General features: G+C 35.5%; 1 protein-coding gene across 10 annotated transcripts in view; it reads right to left on the bottom strand.

The window, feature by feature from the left end:
• PIK3CB (phosphatidylinositol-4,5-bisphosphate 3-kinase catalytic subunit beta) overlaps positions 1-21,575 on the bottom strand; it is a 201,273-nt gene that overhangs the window by 61,721 nt on the left and 117,977 nt on the right. For all 10 annotated transcript variants that reach the window (XM_045903676.3, XM_064587213.1, XM_064587230.1 and 7 more), the window contains 4 exons: positions 10,967-11,218; positions 9,534-9,630; positions 5,596-5,726; positions 3,052-3,102 (listed from right to left, as the gene is read on the bottom strand). In XM_045903676.3, coding sequence (XP_045759632.1) covers positions 3,052-3,102; positions 5,596-5,726; positions 9,534-9,630; positions 10,967-11,218 — 531 coding nt within the window. The remainder of the gene's footprint in view (positions 1-3,051; positions 3,103-5,595; positions 5,727-9,533; positions 9,631-10,966; positions 11,219-21,575) is intronic.

The raw sequence follows: 21,575 nt of genomic DNA, 5'->3' as shown, positions 1-21,575 counted from the left end.
ATGTTCATAGCAGCATTAGTTCGAGTCCAGCATCGGGCTCCTTGCTCAGTGGGGAGCCTGCTTCTCCCTCTGCCTGCCGCTCCCCCTGCTTGTGCTCTCTCTGACAAATAAATAAAATCTTTTAAAAAATGAAAGTTAAAGTAGTGTGACACCATTTTTTTTTGTCCAATTAATTAAAATACTAAAAGGGTTAAAAAATATTAAAAGGGCTGGCAGATACACAAAATGATACTAACTCTTCCACAGTGTGGCTAGGGTTTTAAATTTTAAGGTATTTTAAGGTATGCAATTTGGCAGAATTCTTATTTTTAAAAAAAGGGATACTTTTGATCTAATAATTTCACTTCTAAGAATCCATCCTATAAAATACATGTACGTAGGGGCACCTGGCCAGTTCAGTCAGTGGAGCATGCGACTCTTGGTCTCAGGGTTGTGAGTTCAAGCCCCAAGTTGGACACAGAGCCTACTTAAATAAATAAATAAATAAATAAATAAATAAATAAATAAATAAATAAATAAATAAATAAATAAATAAATTTTTAAAAAAATTTTAAACCATAAAATACATGTTTAAAGATCTATAAAATATTCCTTACAACACTGTTTTAGTAAAGAATAATGGGAAGTTGGGGCGCCTGGGTGGCTCAGTCATTAGGCATCTGCCTTCAGCTCAGGTCATGATCCCAGGGTCCTAGGATCGAGCCCCGCATCGGGCTCCCTGTTCCACAGGAAGCCTGCTTCTCCCTCTCCCACTCCCCCTGCTCGTGTTCCTCTCTCGCTGTGTCTCTCTCTGTCAAATAAATAAATAAAATCTTAAAAAAAAAAAAAAAAGAATAATGGGAAGTAAGCAAAAAACCCAGAAGTATGTATGTTTAATAACTAACAGCTGCTAATAGTGCCACAGAATGTTGAAAAAGCTTTAAAAAGAGAAGTGTGGGAGTGCCTGGGTGGCTCAGTCAGTTAAGCGTCTGACTCTTGATTTTGGCTCAGGTCATGATATCAGGGTCCTGGGATCAAGCCCTGGGTAGGAGCTCTGCACTCACTGGGAGACTGCTTGAGGATTTCTCTTCCTCTCCCACTGCCTCTCCCTCCTTGCACTCTTACTCTCTCCCGTTCTCTAAAATAAATACATCTTTTTAAAATAAATAAATAAATAAATAAATAAAAAGAGAGAAGAGGACCTCTGAAAGAGCCAAGATGCACAAAATGCATTAAATTAAAAAGGGAGAAACTATAAAGATCTCATTTAAAAAAAAGGATATATTTATACATAAAGGTATGTAAATACATACATTGCATTAGGATTAGTACCTATAAGCTAAACTGCTCACACAGTTATCTTGGAGGATAAAAAGTAGATGGCAGTTACAGGAATAACTTCAATTTTCGGTTTCACAATTTATTAATTGTACTATGCCCCCAATTTTAAAAAAAGGCACATCAAACTTGGGCCAGAATACTGCATCCTCAATAAGAAGGAAACCTTCTGATTTAGGTAAGGTGGTAGTAAAGCATAAGAGAAATAGTAAAAATTCAGTTACCAGTTACCCTTCTGATATTTGGGGATCAATATAAAGACTAATAAAGGGTAACAAAAGGAGGAATTAGAATGAAGATATCCTTATATAACTACTGTCTCTGAAACCTAAAACTGTAATTATCTGTTTTAGTACAGGCTTATTTTATTATACTTCACAGATACTGTGCTGTACTCTTTACAAATTGAAGGTTTGTGGCAACCGTGCATCAAGCAAGTCTATCAGTGCCATTCTTCCAACAGCATTTGCTCACTGTCTCTATGTCTCATTTTGGTAATTCTCTCAATATTTCAAACTTTCTCATTATTACTGTATTTGTCATGGTGATCGGTGCTATGACTTTCAAAGCTAAAGAGCAGAAGTCAATGCCTGGCTTCAAAGGACAGACTGACTCTCTTTTGGGGGGCTAATATAGCTGGTGACTTTAAGGTGAAGCCAGTGCTCAATGACCCTTCCAAAATCCTAGGACACTTAAGAATTATGCTAAATCTATTCTGCCTATGTTCTATATATGGAACAACAAAGCCTGATGGCAGCAAATCTGTTTACAACATGGTTTACTGAATATTTTATGCTTACTACTGAGACCTACTGGTAATAAAAAAAAGATTCTTTTCACAACATTAGTGCTGACAATGCACCTGATCACCCAAGAGCTCTGGGTAGAAATGACAGGCATAGTGTGTATGGCAGAGACTGCTGTTTGTCCCTCAGTATTCTTTCTGCTCTTCCTTAACTAGAATCTCTTACTCTTAGTCAAGCACATGCCTGGCCAACTAAAGACTACATTTCCCAGCCTCACTTGTAAAGTATGGCCATGTGACTAATTCCTGGCTAATAAGATGTGAGCAGCAATGAGGCATATTAATGATATCCTCAAAAAGAATAGGTGTGGCCTCTATTCTTGCTTTTCCTGTTCCTGCTGGCTGGACCATAATACTATGAGAAGCTGAAGCACTAGATAGAAACTACATGTTAACATGACAGAGCACCAGGATGGAAGAAACCTGGTTCCCCAACACTGTAAATCCTGGCCTGATTATATCTGCTGTTACATGTGAAAAATAAAGAAAATTACAAACTCTTCATTCAACTGAATAATATTCACAAGAACAGTATTGTTTATCTATGAGGACGTGCCATAGCATCTCTTAAAGACTAGCTACTGGGGGTCAGTCAGTAGCACATGCAACTCTTGATCTCACGGTTTGTTGAGTTTAAGCCCCATGCTGGGCGTGGAGTCTACTTTAAAAAATAAATTAATTAAATTTAAAAAAAAAGATTAGCTGCTAAACCTGTGCTCATATCAGAAAAGGATTTACCATTGAACACAGACCACCTACAAACAGCTGACATTCAACAAAACATTAGTATGTACATATTCATATACACTCACAGGCTATTCTTGCATAAGAGTATAGTCATCTGTAAGTCATCAGCATAAATCAGATGAAGGTAACTAAAAATGAGCACAATGTTATAATAAGGACCATTTTAAAACCTTGATACTTACTGATACATTAGCACTGTCACTGCTTGCAATCTCAGCTGCCTTCTCAATTATCTGTTAAAAAAAAATTTTTTTTAATTAAATTTTGGCACTCGTATTTGTAAAATTTTAATTGTAAATGATTACAACTGTACTTAGACTACAAGAAACAATATAGGGTCTGGCATTTCTATGCTTTATAATGTAAACATGAATTTAAATGCAAAATGGTATTATGTGGTGATTCCCAATCTTCAAACTCCTGACAACTGAGAGTCAATGGTATTATTATAAGGGACTGTAACTCCTAGGGTGCACTAGCATTGTCTGTAGATAAAACAAGCAAAGGCTTCAACATGTATGTGAAAGAATTTTCCTTTGGTATGTGAAAGAATTCTAAATACAGGTAAATATTTTCTGATTAAGAAAATGCAAAGGTATGTAAGAGTTACTAAATAAGTTTTTGTCATTTGTCATTGGTTTTTCTAAATTAACAAAAGTAGAATATCAAGAGATAGTCTAAAAATATCTTTTGAATTCATCAAGTTCAAAATGGGCTCTGATTCTTGAAAAGATGGGAAAATCAGTGGTTAAAGAATCTGAAGATTTAGGGCGCCTGGGTGGCTCAGTGGGTTAAGCAACTGCCTTCGGCTCAGGTCATGATCCTGGAGTCCCGGGATCGAGTCCCACATCGGGCTCCCTGCTGAGCAGGGAGTCTGCTTCTCCCTCTGACCCTCTTCCCTCTCGTGCTTTCTCTCTCATTCTCTCTCTCTCAAATAAATAAATAAAATCTAAAAAAAAAAAAAAAGAATCTGAAGATTTATATCCAGTTACTGAAGTACATAATCCTAAACGAATAATTTAACTGTATCCTCAAATGTATAGTGATAAACTCCTATTCTATTTCATATGGTTGTATACTCTGGTTTCTCTTCAGGTCGTATAAATCTTTCGCCTATTTCATATGGTTGTTATGATGACAAAATGAGTTATTAAAATTAGTAAAATTATCAATAACCATAAAATTGTCTTGAAAAGCAAAATATACACAAGTGATCACAACAAAAATCATTAAATTAAATAAAAAGAATACAGGGAACTTTCACTTTTTCTATCTGTATTATTTGATTTTTTAAATGATCACATATAAATTATACAATTTTAAAAAACCCAGTAAGTATAAATATATTTATACATATTTAAAGACAAATCCTCTATCCCAAATTGATCTTCAAAGACAGACTCTCTAAGAGATTACAAAGGCAAAAGGTAAGTTTAGTGACTTAAGCAATGCTGAAATAAAACATTTTAAAGAACTGGACTTCTAAACTACTTGTATTTGCATTGATATTCTCTATTTGTAAAAATGCTTCAAAAAGCACCTCATTTGATCCAAAAGAAACTATAACTGATTGTTGAACACATACTATAAGTGAACACAAAAATAGTCATAGCTTGGAGTATAAAATGTATCACAAGTAGCTATGCCTTCTGATTAAATTGCTATCCTAAGGAAATAAAGCCATGGCATGAATGCAACAGATGGTTCAAAATGTACCTTTTACTACTCAACACTAAGGTATACGGTTCTTGACATATTTGGGATTTCTACTGTACTAACCACAAAATTTAATTTGGCTGTATATTACTGATCAGAAAATTGTATGTGGATAAAATTCAATTAAAATGAGACTAAAGAAGAAACATTAGGTAACAAATTTAATTGACATATTACTTTAAAAATCTATACAGGTCTGGTAATGCTGAATTTTAAGATACAAATAAGTTTAAAGGTGGATTAACTTGAGTATTATTCAGTATAATATCAATGTTTAAAGGAAGCTTATTCTCACATAGATTTAAGGAAATAAACTTGTTACTATCTGAGAATTTGCTCCAAGATTTTCTCATAAAAATCGCATCAATCATACCTGAAACAAAGATGTCAAACCTTAAGATAAAACATATGACAGCTTAGCTCTCAGAATGTAAATTAGCAAAGCCCCATTTTCAACTCCACCAGATACCCCCAATACCCAAGATAAGCAGTTTGTATACTAAAGAAATGTGTTTAGAAATGGAAGTCCTTGCTATAGATTCTACACAAATAACACTACCTTAGGAAGTCTACTAATAGTAACATTCAACATAAATCATTTGTTCTTTGAATACCAATTCTAACACAGCAGTGACTATGTCTTTAATCCCTAAACTAATATGCTGGGCAAGCTTCAATGTATATTTCACATGCTCAGACTTATACGAATGCATTTACAGCAGTTTTAAATTCAAAAGAACCTCAGAGAACAATTATGACTTCCTCATTTTATAAATGAGAAATCTGACCTCCAGAGATATTATGTCTCACCTGGTCAGTGATAAAGTCAAGATTAAATACAAGTTTAGTTGGCTGCAGGCTCAGTGGTCTTTCCACTGAATCAAGCTGCCAATGTATGTGATGTTTAGAAGAGAAACAAACATGTAAAGCTTAAACCATAAACATGCAGAGCCAAGAACTAATGATTCAGTGATTTTCATGAATAGTGGTCCTTTAAATAATGAGCTTACCTTATCGAAGGGCGGATAATAATAAGGTTGTTTTTTATTCTCTGGGAATTTGATATGCAAAGCTGTTGCATTTTCAGTATATGGATTTGTTTGAACAGTTCCCATTGGATTCAACATTTCTTCAAGTTCATCTAAAATATGCAAATAATTTTGATTCTTAAAAAATGTTTTTAAAACTAAACTAAAATAAATCCTTAAGAGAAAAGTATTTTAAAAGTATGTCACCTAAGGAATTTGGCAGACAATTGTTATCAGTAAGCCTCTAATTTTCTGTAATACTTGACACAACAATTGAATGTGAGTTTACATACATCTCTAAAATGAGAAAGTTTATAAAAATACCTACCTCACCTCTTTCTGCAAATTTGACAAATATCCTCAATCTTGAAAAAAAAAAAACTTAATTGGAATTGCTCTCCATCATAATAAGGTGACCCATAGAATTTATTACTTCACCACATATATGGATTCCTTATTTTCCCTGGTCATCACAGTACCCAAACTGATTATTTTGAGAGTCATCAACAACATTCTTTTTGACAAATCTAATGTTTATGCTCAATTATCCCATAAACTGCTGATACAGTTAAAGGGCTCTCTGGTAGTTTCTGCAACACTCCATTCAAGTGGTACTTCTTTAACCGAATGAACTGCTTATTTCTTTAAGGCACTCCCTCTGCTCCACCATGGTCCATTCACAGAATTGGGCATGGGAATCTTAGATTTCATTGTTCTCATAAAACTTTTTCATTTCACAGGTAAGTAAACTGTTGAAGAGACAGTAAACTCAAGAGAACAGAATTAGCAGTACAACCTAAAGTCTATCCTCTCCAAACTATTATCTCCTTTCCTTATACTGATTTTTAGCACAGTTGTTCTCTCCTAAGGAAGTAAAAATCCACTGTGTCCAGGCCTAATGTCCAGATATTATGCATACTCAATTATTTACCAATGCTAGAAAATACTTTTTTAAAGATTTTATTTATTCATTTGAGAGAGAGAGAGCACGAACTGGGGGAAAGGCAAACTCCCTGCTGAGCAGGAAGCCCAACTGGGGGGGTGGGGGTGGGGGGAGTCCCAGGACCTGGAGATAGTGACCTGAGCTGAAATGAAGGCAGACACCTAATTATTTGAGTCACTCGGGAGCCCGGCTAGAAAATCTTTATAGACTATTTCCAAGTTTCAGCTCGTTGATCAATTCTTTGCTTGAGTTGTTTAATACTCTCAAATTTCAGATTCTGTTATCACTCAAAAGGAAGCAATTCTCATCATTTATACACCTCTAAAGCAGAAAGATTTCTCAGCAAATTAAAATCCTATACTTATGCTATCTGGTAGCATTACACTCCTTTGTCCTATCATACACAATCTATCTAAAGTAAAATGTATGGGGCGCCTGGGTGGCTCAGTTGGTTAAGCGACTGCCTTCAGCTCGGGTCATGATCCTGGAGTCCTGGGATCGAGTCCCACATCAGGCTCCCTGCTCAGCAGGGAGTCTGCTTCTCCCTCTGACCCTCCTCCCTCTCATGCTCGCTCTCTATCATTCTCTCTCTCTCTCAATAAATAAATAAAAATCTTCAAAACAAAACAAAACAAAAAATAAATAAATAAATAAAAAATAAAGTAAAATGTATGGCGCCTAGGTGGCTCAGTCATTAAGCGTCTGCCTTCGGCTCAGGTCATGATCCCAGGCTCCTGGGATCGAGCCCCACACTGGGCTCCCTGCTCCACTGGAAGCCTGCTTCTCCCTCTCCCACTCCCCCTGCTTGTGTTCTCTCTCTTGCTCTTTCTCTCTCTCTGTCAAATAAATAAATAAAATCTTTAAAAAATAATAATAATAAAGTAAAATGTAGCATTTTGGTATTCTTATTAGCCCCAAACATAGAGAGGTAACCTTGCTTAAAAGTAATTACAAAAAAGCACACTAAAATATTTTATAAACAGAGTACAAATTGGTACAACCTCTACTGGAGAGCAATTTGTGACTATCAAAATTACAAATGTATTTATTCTTTTTTTCATTTTAAAATTCCAAGTTTTTATTTTTTTTTAAGTTTTTATTTTAATTCCAGTTAGTTAACATAGAGTGTTATATCAGCTCCAGGTGTACAATAACAAATGTATTTATTCTTTAACTCAATAGACCCACCTCTATGAATTTATCTTAGACATATACCTGCACATAAGCAAGCTTATTCATTGTAACACTGCTTAAATTATCAAAAGGTAAGTCTGCTTTAAGAACAGCAGCAGTACTCTATATAGATACTAAGTTAAAAGGGCGAAAAGGAGAACACTGCACAGAAAGCTACTTTAATAGGAAGAAAAATAGAAATCTACATTTGTATTTCCTAGTGTATACACGAAGAAATCTGGAAGATACAAAAGCAACCAGCAATGTGATTATATACCATTTAATGATGGCCGAGGGACTCGAGACAATAGATTATTTGAAGTTCCTTTGTTTCAGCTTCACTCCTACTGGGATAAAGTGATAATTCTAGAGCTGATACATGTATAGCAAATGTGTTCATTTATTATTTTTCATATTACATTTTGTTAGAGATGAAGTCAGGCTCATGGTATGCCAAGTTAATAGTGCCCCAAACTGTCTTATTTTGCTAAAAATACCAGTCAAGTTGCTTGGTGATTCTGGAGAACATGTGTGAGTCTAAATTAAAATTTTCAAAACAGTGTTAACTGCTGAAATGCATAATTTTTACTCTAACTATGAAGCTCATAGTTACTCTTAAGAAATGTATAAATGGGGGCGCCTGGGTGGCTCAGTCATTAAGCGTCTGTCTTCAGCTCAGGTCATGATCCCAGGGTCCTGGGACTGAGCCCCGCATTGGGCTCCCTGCTCAGTGGGAGGCCTGCTTCTCCCTCTCCCACTCCCCCTGCTTGTGTTCCCTCTCTCGCTGTATCTCTCTCTCTGTCAAATAAATAAATAAAATCTTTAAAAATGTGTAAATGCACACTACTCTCCCCTATATTTGGGGGAAAACATGATTAGTAAAAACTATTTCAGGTATATGGAGGAAAGGGTAGAAACTGAAGAATATATACATACATAAAATATTAGAACATGAGTTTTAAATATGTCTGTGAATAACTCATTATCTAAAGCCAATTTCTCGGATGTCAACTACTAATAAATGACTATTTTCAAATGTTTGTCACCCACAAATACTTTTAAAATGCAAGTAAGTTCACAATTTTATTAATTATATTAAAGAACTATGAAGGCAGGGAGAAAAAAAGAAAACCACTATTATAATGTAAAGTTTACACTAAAAATTTCAAACACTCGGGAAAAGCAGTATAGAATAATGGAAAGAATCAAGCAGTCTTTTGTACAAATCCTACTTTTGAACCAATTTGTAAGACTTAACTAACTTATCTCTAAGGTTCACGTTTCTCATCTGTAAAATGGAGGTATGTAAATGGAGATAAAATGGAGATAATGGAGATAAAACTATCTACGTTGTTGGGGTGCTCTGAAAAACATTTCAGAAATATAGGCATATGGAAGGTGCTCCTCTAGGCTCAAATTTCAGGTTAAAGCCAACTAAACACTTACTTACTGTGTTTTTACTATTCTTCCCATACTAGTGAATATTCCTTCTATTAGTGTAGAAATTTAGTACAACTACAAGCAAAAGGGTTGTTATAAAGAAAACACTGTTCCTTAGGAGAATTTCTCCCAAAATCTATAAAAATAAAACTTTTAAAGCAAGAACATATTCACCGAGATAACAAATATATTCAGATACAAATCACTTTTTAAATACATTAAAACAATCTGTGGGAATCTGTTTTAGAATAAAGATACGAAAAGATGTTTCTTTACTAAACTGAAAGAATAGTGAGTCATAAAGAAACATTAACTAGTCCACATGCCAAAAGCTACTCTTTAAGGATTAGGATTTAAGTCTTACCAGGAAATGAAGACCAGCTGTGCAATATTATGTCTCCAGATCTCAACTGTCCTTTAAAGTCAAAAACCATCGTATTTACCCAGGCTACAGGATAATGCTGTTGAAAAAGATACCACTGCATAAATATGCTGAAAAAGAACTTTAGCATGTAAACATGTACTTGCCCTTTGTTTCAAACATTTAGATGGAGAAATTTCTAGAGTTCCAGATGATTTCCAAAATATCATCCAAAATAAAACAAGATATACAAGGAAAAATGTTCAAGATCTTTACCATGGTTCAAGAAAACTCTGAAAGCCAATTAATGTCTCATCATGAAATAATGTATCCAAAAAACATTATTTATTGTATAAACATTATAAATGATGAGGAATTTTTAATGATTCAAGAAAATACGTGTGATATGTTAGGTTATAAGTTTTATGAGCTTTAAGCCATAGTAAACCTTAATGTAGGAGAAGGCAATGTCTGCAGGCATTGTAGAATTTATTTATACTTCTTAGAAGGAAGCATAGACACCTAGACCAATTAACTTGGTCACAGTGTATCAAAAAACCTTATAGTCAAATACTTTGAGTAAAATTCTTTATCTGTATAAGAAAAAGTACTAAGGAAATACCTCGTCTGTGACTTTTACACCCTAAAATTTATTTTTTAAAAACTGTATGATAATAACCAGAGGAAAAACCTGCTTAATTCTTACATTAAAGAATAAAGGACACAAATTCATGTACATAAATATAGTGACCATTTTTTTAAACATATAAAATTCATGTCCCCATCCCTCCAAAACAACTTTTCATAAACTTAAAGGAAAATGAAAAAGATAGGACTAAAAATATGAAACAGAAGATGAGAATATGAGAACAGGTACACCATCCTTTTTCCATAATTTCAAAATCTAAGAAACTGAAAACTAAAAGTTTATTCATAATTCATATGACAACAAAACATGGCCAAAAATGGCATGAAGTTAACTGATATTCTGCATTTGTCTCATTTAATGTGAATATTCATATTCACTGCTACTGATGTGTTTGATTACAGATTTGTGCCCCAGGCCCACAGGTGTGCTGAGTAAAGTATGTCATATGATCTTTCTAAAACTCACAAAATTCTGAATGTTCAAGCATATGTGGCACACAGAATTTCAATTAAGGTACTGTGGAAATAAAATTTTCTTAATCTTTTCATTCTTTTTTATCTATATTTTCTAAAGTATTATATTTATAATGGAACACTTATAGTATGATATTTGCTAAAATAATCTGCCAAAAGAGAAATAAATGAGGAGATAAAAATGAAGATTTATCATCTTTTTAAAATCACTTCATAGGGACCGAAGTTATATGCTATAATTTCATGTTACTCAATTATTTCAGAAAGTCTTAAAATTATTCCATTGTAAAAATTTTTCAGTAGTGTATAATTACCACTTTCCCAGATTTCCGGATGGTCTGATATTTACAGGGATGAATAGTTTTAGTCGACTTTTTCGTTTTCACTTTATCCAAAACTGCATAAACAGCAAAACATAATCGAGCCATTCGTGGAAGGTCACATGTATTTATATCAAATTCCAGTGGTTGATTCCAAATGTGATCATTTTTCCCTGATATCTCTGAGCTTACGATGGTTTTACAGAGGAGTTCAGTACCATGAAAAAGGCCAGCCCTGACATGAACCTGTAATGAGGGAGACAAAAACAAACACAGAATTATGAATACTGCACCACTGAAACACCTTTACTCTGAAAAACAAACATGTACTGGGACAAGCAGCACACCAACTCTAGGAAAAACTCTCCATAGAACCATCAGGCTGTAAGTAATCAGTATATAATTCACTGAACTTTAATCTATCTTTCACTTAGTAGGTAAACCAACTAAAAAATGCAGTATGTCTCAATGGTATAAACAGATCAATAGAAACCAAGACCATAAGTATAAAAACTATTATCATATGCTCACCTCCACTGACTGCATTTACTTGGGGTCTTGTCTTACTCTTCTGTATAACTGCAAAGTAAGTGATGGAGAAAATGTCTCCAAAGTCTCTTTCTAATTCTAAATAATGTATGAACTGGTCATTACAAGAGCCACCTTTTTTTTTTTAATATTTTATTTATTTATTTGAGAGAGAGAGCATGAGAGAGAGAGCATGAGAGGGGGGAGGGTCAGAGGGAGAAGCAGACTCCCCACTGAGTAGGGAGCCTGATGCGGAACTCGATCCTGGGACTCCAGGATCATGACCTGAGCCGAAGGCAGTGGCTTAACCAACTGAGTCACCTAGGCGCCCCCAAGAGCCACCTTCTTAAAGATATTCTATCCATATTTACAACTATCCTACACATCACTGTTTTTCATTTTTTCCTAAAGACACAGGTCCAGAGTGATGCAGGACATATGTGCAATGTCCCAGAAAATTTTACTCAGTCATTTATATAGTTTTTTAAATGACATAACCCAATTATCTCTAAACTTAAAAGTGAGTAGTACAGAACTAGAACAAATAATCCTAAAGTGTATATGGAATCACAAAAGACTCCCAAATAGCCAAAGCAACCTTGAGAAAGAACAAAACTGGAGGCATCACAATCCCAGATTTCAAGATACACTACAAAACTGAAGTAATCAAAGCAGTATTACGCTAGGTGAAATAAGTCAGAAAGACAAATTCCACATGATTTCACTTATCTATGAAATCTAAAAACAAACAAAGCAGGAAAAGACCCATAAATACAGAGAAAAACTGATGGTAGCTAGAGGGGATAGGGGAAGGGGATGAGCAAATGGGTGAAGGGGAGGAGGTACAGGTTTCTAGTTATGGAATGAACAAGTCACAGGGATGAAAGGTACAGCATAGGGAATATAATCAATGGTACTGTAACAGTGTTGTATGGTAACATATCATAGCTACACTTGTAGTGAGCATAGCATAATGCATGGAGTTGTACAATTACTATGCTGTACACCTGAAATTAATTTAACATTGTGTGTCAACTATACATCAATAAAATTGGTTGACTAATAAGTTAAAAAGTGAGTGGTGAAAGTAGAACTAAAAACAATACCAAAACACAGACTGACTTAATGAAATACTTTATGGTCAAATGTTTTTATATTGATTTATTCAAATGTGATATTAGCATACTGTAGTACTCAATTTACTGTTTACTGAATAAATGAATACATGTGAATATATAGGTTCATCTTTAATTTAAAATGGGCTTATCAATAAAAATTGACTTATCAGAAGAGTTACTATCCTCGTTTTGAAAAGGAGTATCAAAAATACCCATTCTATCTAAAGATACAGAAACATATTTAAATAGAAATACAAAATTTTAAGTAATACCATCAATTTTTAAAATTATAAATATTTATATTAGAATTATTTTAAAAGCTATTAAAATTATGTTATAATTGCATAACTAAAACTATAGGTTAGTAGACTACACATTTCATAATGTAACAGGGCAAGAATGGCTTACTTTAACCAACAGTATTCATTTATCTAACTCCTGCAAAATAAACACAGATTGGGGTACCTGGATGGCTCGGAGCCTGATGTGGGGCCAATCTCACAACTCCGAGACCATGACCTGTGCTCAGTGTGGGGTCTGCTTAAGATTCTCTCTCTCCTTCTACCTCTGCCCCTCCCTCCTGCTCGCACACACATCTCTCTCTTAAAATAAATAAAATCTTAAAATAAAAATAAATACAGATTAAAGGGTTAGATATGTTTAAATCACTAAAAAGCTAATTAAAAAGAAAAACTATTAAAAAGCTATCAGAATAACTATTGAAGCTGGGTGTTGGGTTCATGGAAGTTTATTACACTATTCTCTCTACTTTTGCATATGTTTGAATTTTTCCTTTAAAAAAATTTTCAAGCTAAAGAGAAGAAAATTATTTATTCCAAATACAGATGGATTATTATTACATAGTAATCCATCTGATAAGTAAAGATTAAAGTAATAGGGATTATAAAAAATTGCTAAAAGCACTTGCAGTAAATTCTCAGGCCACCAAGAATTTTTATCTGAACACACACCTGATTCCCTTCAACTTCACAGAAAAGGGATTATTCCTTCTACTCAAAACTTCTAGTTCCATCTTGCTCCAATTTCCCAAGTACTTAGACCTTGCTCCTTTGCTTCTCTGAATTGGAAAAAACCCCTTCCCAGCAGGCTATAAAACCTTTGCATTTCTCTCCCATGTCAAACTCAAACAAAAATCTTCTTTAGAACCTAACTAATCATAATGAGAATGGTGCCAGTATCTACTTAGACACTCATGTTTCTTACTTTCAATCCATAATCAAACCTATATTGTAATACAAGGGGAAACTGGTTTATGATGTAATATTATTTTTAAAAATTTTTTTAATATATTGATTTATTTTTTTTAAGTAGGCTCTATGCCCAATGTGGGGCTTGAACTCACAACCTTGAGATCAAGAATTACATGCTCTACCAACTGAACCAGCCAGGCACCCCTATAATGTACTCTTAAATGAAAAATAAAATAAAAAAGACAATACATATGCACTAAAAGCATATTCACATTTTGATGGTGCAAAGAAATGAATACAAATAAAACTAGTTATGGTAGGATAGCAAGAATACTGGTGATTTATCATTCTCTTAAGTGATCTTGGATTATATTTTATAATGTTACCTTTAAAATATATTTTTTTAAGATTTTATTTATTTATTTGACAGAGAGAGACACAGTGAGAGAGGGAACACAAGCAGGGGGAGTGGGAGAGGGAGAAGCAGGCTTCCCACTGAGCCACCCAGGCACCCCCAATGGTTTAAATTCTATTCCTGTTTAGTAGTCTTAATTGGCAATGACTTTGCTGCGCACCTTTCCAACCCAACCACCAGCGTGGCCCCCATCTGCCTCTGGCTGTGCCACAGTGGTTTCGGTTCTTAAGGCATGCCAGGGGGGTTTGTCTTTGCCCAGGCAGTAGGCACTCCTTTCCTTTCCTCCTGTTTAACTCCTTTTAAGATAATGACTGGTGTGATAGTGGTGGAACCTTTCCTAACCTCCTGATAAACTAAAATTACCATTCACAGTTTGTTTATAAACTGGTGCTCAATCTTCCTGAGGTGTATTAGGGAGGAAAAGAAAACTTCGAAATCTGGATTTTGTGCTCTTACTACTTCCCATATAATTTTACTAACACTAAATGCCATTTATTGAGCATTTCATGATGGCGCCATTTCTTCATTGCTTAGGAGAAAATAATTTGGTTCTTATAGGCAATTATAGTTTTCTTTATAGAATAATTGTTATTCCTATTTTGTCATGGCTATTAAAAATACTAGTATAGTAAGTGTCTCATAGTTTAGATACTTTGAGTACAGCATAAAGGAAAATGCAAAGATTTCGTAAAAGTGTTGTTGTATAATTCCTTCTTTATAATTATTGTTATATTCTTTACAGAGTAAAACTGAATCCCACAACATTTTGCTTTATTTCGGGGAACACAGGGAAATAGCATTTAAAGTAGTGTAGAGACATGGACTTAAAAGTTGCTTGACATTGTCTATTACTTATTTAAATTTTGACACTGTTTAAAAACAGGTAACCTTGAACGGGTTTTTTTTTTAAAAAAAGATTTATTTTAGAGAGAAAGAGAGAGAGAGCACTCGTATGTGTGCACATGCGAGTGGGGGGGAGGGGCAGAGGGAGGGAGAGAGAGAATTTCAAGCAGACTCCACACTGAGTGTGGAGCTCAATGCAAGGCTAGATCCCACGACCCTGAGATCATAACCTGAGCCGAAATCAAGAGTGACACACTCAATTGACTGAGCCACACAGGTGCCCTGAAAGGTTTTTTAAAATGATTTTCATTTTCACTCATACTTGCATTAAATTTAATGAGTTTTGGATTGATTGTGAGCATTTGGTGTTATGCCTGTATTTAGGATTTAGATCATCCAGCTATTTTGTGTGGTACTTTCTCTAGAATAATAATTTTAAAATATTTTAAAGATGAGGGCACCTGGGTGGCTCAGTCATTAAGCGTCTGCCTTGGGCTTAGGTCATGATCCCAGGGTCCTGGGATCGAGCCCCGAATCGGACTCCCTGCTCAGCGGGAAGCCTGCTTCTCCCTCTCTCCCACTCCCCGGCTTGTGTTCCCTCTCTTGCTGTCTCTCTCTGTCAAATAAATAAATAAAATCTTTAAAAAAAAAAAAAGAATTTAAACTACTGAAAGACAACTTTGTTTTCAGGTAAGGTAAAAGTCTGGGTGTAAGGTAAGGTATGAAAACAGAGGCAAGGAGATCAGTGGCGGGAGGCTGTTGCTGTAATTCGGGGAGAGACAGTAAAGGCTTGAACTATGAAATGTTCAGGAAGACAAAGAGGAAAGAATGGATAGTAAAGTATTTCAATGAGGTAGGATCAACAGTGTGTGATCAATTGACTAAATATGGTAGGTAAGGGAGAGGGCGACTCCAGCTGCTTTACCAAATATAAGAGGAAAAGTAGTTAAAGGAGTTAAGAGAATGAGTTGGGGGACAATAAATAAAGTTGGCTTTAGAAATGTGTACTGAGGATGTGAAAACAGGAGTCTGGAACTGAAGAACTATCTGGGCTACAGGCAATGGTTTGAGAATCATAAGCAAAGGAGGTACAGTTTTTTCAATTTTCTTACAAAGAGGATATCAGTAATTGTTTTCCAAGATATGAAGAATCCAAATGAGAGGAAAAACACTAAGAGGTGTTGCTGAGGCAAGGCCCACTTGCCTCAAGCAAACAATCCATCTGACCTCTGAGTTCTGTGACCTCAAAACCTCCATAGTACTTCCTCTCTTTCCCCTCAGCCACACAAACCTAAACACACCCTAGCATCTCCAAATCACTAACTGCTACATCTCACTCTCTACCCACCTCCCTTCCAACTCACTCTGACACTCCTACAGGAAAATCTGCTTGCCCTCTTTAAGGCCTCCATTTCAGTGACCAACACTTCCCCCCAATTCCCGCTTTTCTCTATCACCTTTGTCTGTCTTTGCCTTCACCAAAACTCTGCTAATGTGCCTCTCTCTGTCACATCCATCCGAAGTCCATATCCTGGATAAACCTAATTACCTGCCTTTCCTCCATACTACATGTTTTGGGATCAACCAGCACCATGACTGACCAGTCTCAAATGTAAAATTATTCTTTCATCACTGCAAGAACATTTCTTACCTTTAATTAACTGCTGAAAACTTGCATAACCATTTACTCTCCTATAAGATGAGCCTTCCTCATATTCAATAAAACTATTTAAAAAAATAATGTAAAACCCCTATTTAAGCTCCTTTTTTGGGTTAGGCTTTCTGTTACCTGAAGATGACATGCTTTCATGGATACCTCCTGTCTGTCAATCTATACTATTTAGAAGTGATAAAATATTAGAATAATGAAATACTAGTCCATTATTATTTATAAGGTAAGGAAAGTAATGAGAAAGATCAAATTATGTAGCTAATAAAAAAATGAGAATCCAATACTCACCAACTACAGACCATTGTTACTAAATTGCGAAGTCATGTCAGTGGGCAGATTGAGGATGGCATAAATGTTGGGATGAAGTAAAAGGTTTAAAGAGTATTTTTCTCCCAGAAAAATGCAGATTGCTTCATATGCACCTGATGCTCCACAAATCTCCAAGTAAAGATGTATGGGGGATGGGGTGAGGGTTGTCATCTATTCACACATGATCCCCCCCTTAGGAACTTCATGTTCCTAAGACTACTTTAATTCTACTCTAGGCTCACCTGACCTTAAATGGCCACAGAAAAGTCTCTTCTGCCTCAACCTTACCCAAAACCCAGTTCGAGGTAAAAATATGTGTACAGAATTTCCTGAAAGATACACAATATATTTATTTCTTTGGGAAGTTCAAATATTACCATTCAATTAAAGATAAACCATCACATAGTTGAGTATAATACCTAGACTGAATTACTTTGGTCTCTTATAGAATGACTTTTCCTGGGGTGCCTGGGTGGCACAGATGGTTAAGCCTCTGACTCTTGGTTTCGTCTCAGGTCATGATCTTGGGGTCCTGGGCTCTGCACTCAGTACAGAGTCTGCTTAAGACTCTCTCTCCCACTATGGACTCTGAGAAACAAACTGAGGGTTCTAGAGGGGAGGCGGGTGGGGGGATGGGTTAGCCCGGTGATGGGTATTAAGGAGGGCACGTTCTGCATGGAGCACTGGGTGTTATATGCAAACAATGAATCATGGAACACTACATCAAAAACTAATGATGTAATGTATGGTGATTAACATAATAAAATTAAATTTTAAAAAAAAAGGGTCTCTCCCCCTCTGCCCCTCCCTGCCTGCGTTCTCTCTCTCTCGAAATAAATGAATCTTTTAAAAAACGACTTTTCCTATTGTACTGTCAATATTATATTTTAAGTCTAGCCAGTGAAAAGATTCTATAAAGGAAAGATATGTGGGGGCGCCTGGGTGGCTCACTTGGTTAAGTGGCTGTCTTCGGCTCAGGTCATGATCCCAGGGTCCTGAAATCAAGTCCCGCATTGGGCTCCCTGCTCAGCAGAGAGCCTGCTTCTCCCTTTCCCTCTGCCTGCCGCTCTGCCTACTTGTGCTCTCTATCTGTCAAATAAATAAATAAATAAATAAATAACTTTAAGAAAGATATGTGAGAGGCGCCTGGGTGGCTCAGTTAGTTAAGCGTCCAACTCTTGGTTTTGGCTCAGGTCACAATCTCAGGGTCATGATTTGGAGCCCTGCTTCAGCCTATGCGGTCAGCAGGAGTCTACTTGAGATTCTCTCTTCCCCTCTCCCCACCCATGTGCTCTCTCTCTCTTTAAAATAATAAATCTTTAAAAAAAAAAAAAAGAATGAATCTCTAAATTCTACATCTGAAACTAATACACTATATGTTAATTAAATTGAATTTAAATTTTAAAAAAAAGAAAGATGTGAAACATTATTTTATCTACTGTAATGATGCTAGTATGGGTGTTGGTGCCCACTCTTATCTCCTACTGTGTCTCCTTCAGAAGGAACCACTAACATCTCTCAATTTATAGTAGTATCAGGATGAGTTCCAAACCCATGAATAACTAGTTGGTTTATCTTAGGAGTTTCTGAATATAAATGATATAACTGATCATGTTTTCTTTGTTTTGACCACTAGCTATATTGCAAGAGAGCAAAATCTGTAGTCCAACATCAAGCAGTTATGGAGGATCTTACTATACTTCACTTACTGTGAATCTTGCTCCTGACTTTTTTGACTATTAAATATCCTCAATTATTTTCTAAAAAGTCAAAATTTTGTATAGGGACACTGTGTATGTGTTGAGAGACTGAGACAAAGAGACAGAGAGATCAAGCACACATACACTTAGCTCAAACATTTGTAAAGTGAGATTCGGTAAATCATAAATAAAACAAAACATACATAAGACACATTTTGCATCTTTTGTATGATAGGATAGAATGAATTTGAGGATAAAAATTCTATTCAGTTCTTACTCTTGGTGACCCTGAACATGTACGAGACTTAGGAATTTATCACCTTTTGAATACGGAATACTTTCTTCAGAAAAATTACAAGTTTAAAGAAATGAATATTTTTCAATGTTTTTGTAATAAAAACAAGCTACTTAAATCGCTAAACTTGAAAATGTTAGCATCTCTTGGTTTTTGACAATTTTTGAGAATAAGAACATATAGGAGTCTACTCCATAAGTACTCAAAAAATATTAGTATTTAAGGAACCAAAACAAAAAATGCTAGCTGTAATTCTAACAACCAACTTCTAACAGAATTCAGATATAAGGAATGAAGTAAAATTATGGATCAGGTGGCTACAAAGCTCAAAAAAACTCAAGTATAATGAACTCGAAAAGTTCTATACTAGCTATAAACAGCAACAGCAAAGGGTGTGATCCAGAAAAGAATAATAATAAAGACTCTAACCAAAGCATGGGTGGTAACAATAAAAAAAGAGACCCTGCATATTCTGAAGAAATGTGTTGAAATATTACTCATTATGTAATTAGTCAAAGTGTGATTTAAGACCAAGTCATTAAGATTATATATCTACTTGAGAAATCTCCTAGTAATTTGCTAAAATAATTCAAGTTGATACATAGTTAAAAACAAACAAGAATACTAAAAGTGACCTACATTTAAAATAAAGTGGAAACAAGAGCCAAACTATGGAAAGAGCCAAGATGTCCATCAACAGATGAATGGTTAAAGAAGATGTGGTATATATATGATGGGATATATATGATGCCATCAAAAACAACAACAACAGGGCGCCTGGGTGGCTCAGTTGGTTGGGCGACTGCCTTCGGCTCAGGTCATGATCCTGGAGTCCCGGGATCAAGTCCCACATCGGGCTCCCTGCTCGGCGGGGAGTCTGCTTCTCCCTCTGACCCTCCCCCCTCTCGTGCTATCTCATTCTCTCTCTCAAATAAATAAATAAAATCTTTAAAAAACAACAACAACAACAACAACAACGAAATCTTGCCATTTGCAACAACGTGGATGGAACTAGAGGGTATTATGCTAATTGAAATAAGTCAATCAGAGAAAGACATGTATCATATGATCTCACTGATATGAGGAATTCTTAATCTCAGGAAACAAACTGAGGGTTGCTGGAGTGGTGGGAGGTGGGAGAGATGGGGTGGCTGGGTGATAGACATTGGGGAGGGTATGTGCTATGCTGAGCGCTGTAAATTGTGTAAGACTGTTGAATCACAGACCTGTACCTCTGGAAGAAATAATACATTATATGTTAAAAAAAAAAAAAAAGAAGATAGTAGGAAGGGAAAAATGAAGGGGGGGGAATCGGAGGGAGAGACGAACCATGAGAGACCATGGACTCTGAGAAACAAACTGAGGGTTCTAGAGGGGAGGGGGGTATGGGGATGGGTTAGCCTCGTGGTGGGTATTAAAGAGGGCACATACTGCATGGAGCACTGGGTGTTATATGCAAACAATGAATCATGGAATACTACATCAAAAACTAATGATGTAATGTGTGATTAACATAACATAATAAAATTTTTAAAAAGTTGTATGTGAATACAATAAAAAAAAGTGGAATCCTTGTGTTTTCTGAACTTAGAATCTCCCATAGTAGCAAAATTAAAGAGAAGTTTTTGTTTTCAGAAAAATCAGTAAGCAAAACTATACTCTGAACTTGCATCACATGGAATTTTGTCAAAATTGTCCCATTCCCTGATGCTTGGTCTGAATCATCTTCAGGCTGTGAAAAGAATTTTAAAGCACCATCATGCTTATCACAGTCATGTTTTATTGTCCAACTTTAGTAAACTTCCAGAGACCCTTTTTCACAAGCCCCAGAACATTTGGAGAACAAGAAAAGGCAGGCTTTATCATGCAAAGAACTTTCCACTGTGCTACAGCAAGGATGTGCCAAAGCTACACACACAATTCCTGAATTCAACAATTAAAAATGTTTCTGTGTTGGGCAAGACATGAAACTTTTTCCCAACATTACATCTAATTTCCTTCTTATTCAGTAATAATGGCCAAAATCCACTACTTTCTACCATTAGATATGAGACACAAAAAAAGATCAAGTGAGATGAATAAGTTGAAATTCCCATGGTTTCATGAAGGGCATCACTTTGTAAAGAGGCAGATTTGTTCTGGCTTTTGGGAGGAGTGTTATGCTATCTTTAACTAAGAATATAAAGATGTTAGAGATAGTTACACTAAAATGTATTAATTCATAACACAAATATTTAATTAGTGTTCCAGGCACTGATAAGAAGAGAAAAAAATTAAGATAGTTTCCTTCTTTCCTGAGGTTATATATATATTTTAACAGTTTAGGTGTGCTGACACCCATGTAAGTAGGCTATGAGGTGCTATGATTTTTGACTAAGTGTGCTATGAGATGTACGTGAACTTGAAATTCTCTGGGTTTATCCTATCTGTGGTTCACTGAGCTTCTTGAATCTGTTATATTTATGTCGTTCACCAGGAAAGCTCCCAATGATAATTTCTTTAAATAGTTTTT

This window comes from Mirounga angustirostris, unplaced genomic scaffold (genome assembly GCF_029215605.1).
Source record: "Mirounga angustirostris isolate CCGP_5_RB_7025 unplaced genomic scaffold, mMirAng1.0.hap1 SCAF_1, whole genome shotgun sequence".
In the NCBI taxonomy this organism is placed as follows: Eukaryota; Metazoa; Chordata; class Mammalia; order Carnivora; family Phocidae; genus Mirounga; species Mirounga angustirostris.
The sequence above is the reverse complement of the archived record's forward strand: the minus strand, read 5'-3'. Positions and strand labels throughout refer to the sequence as shown.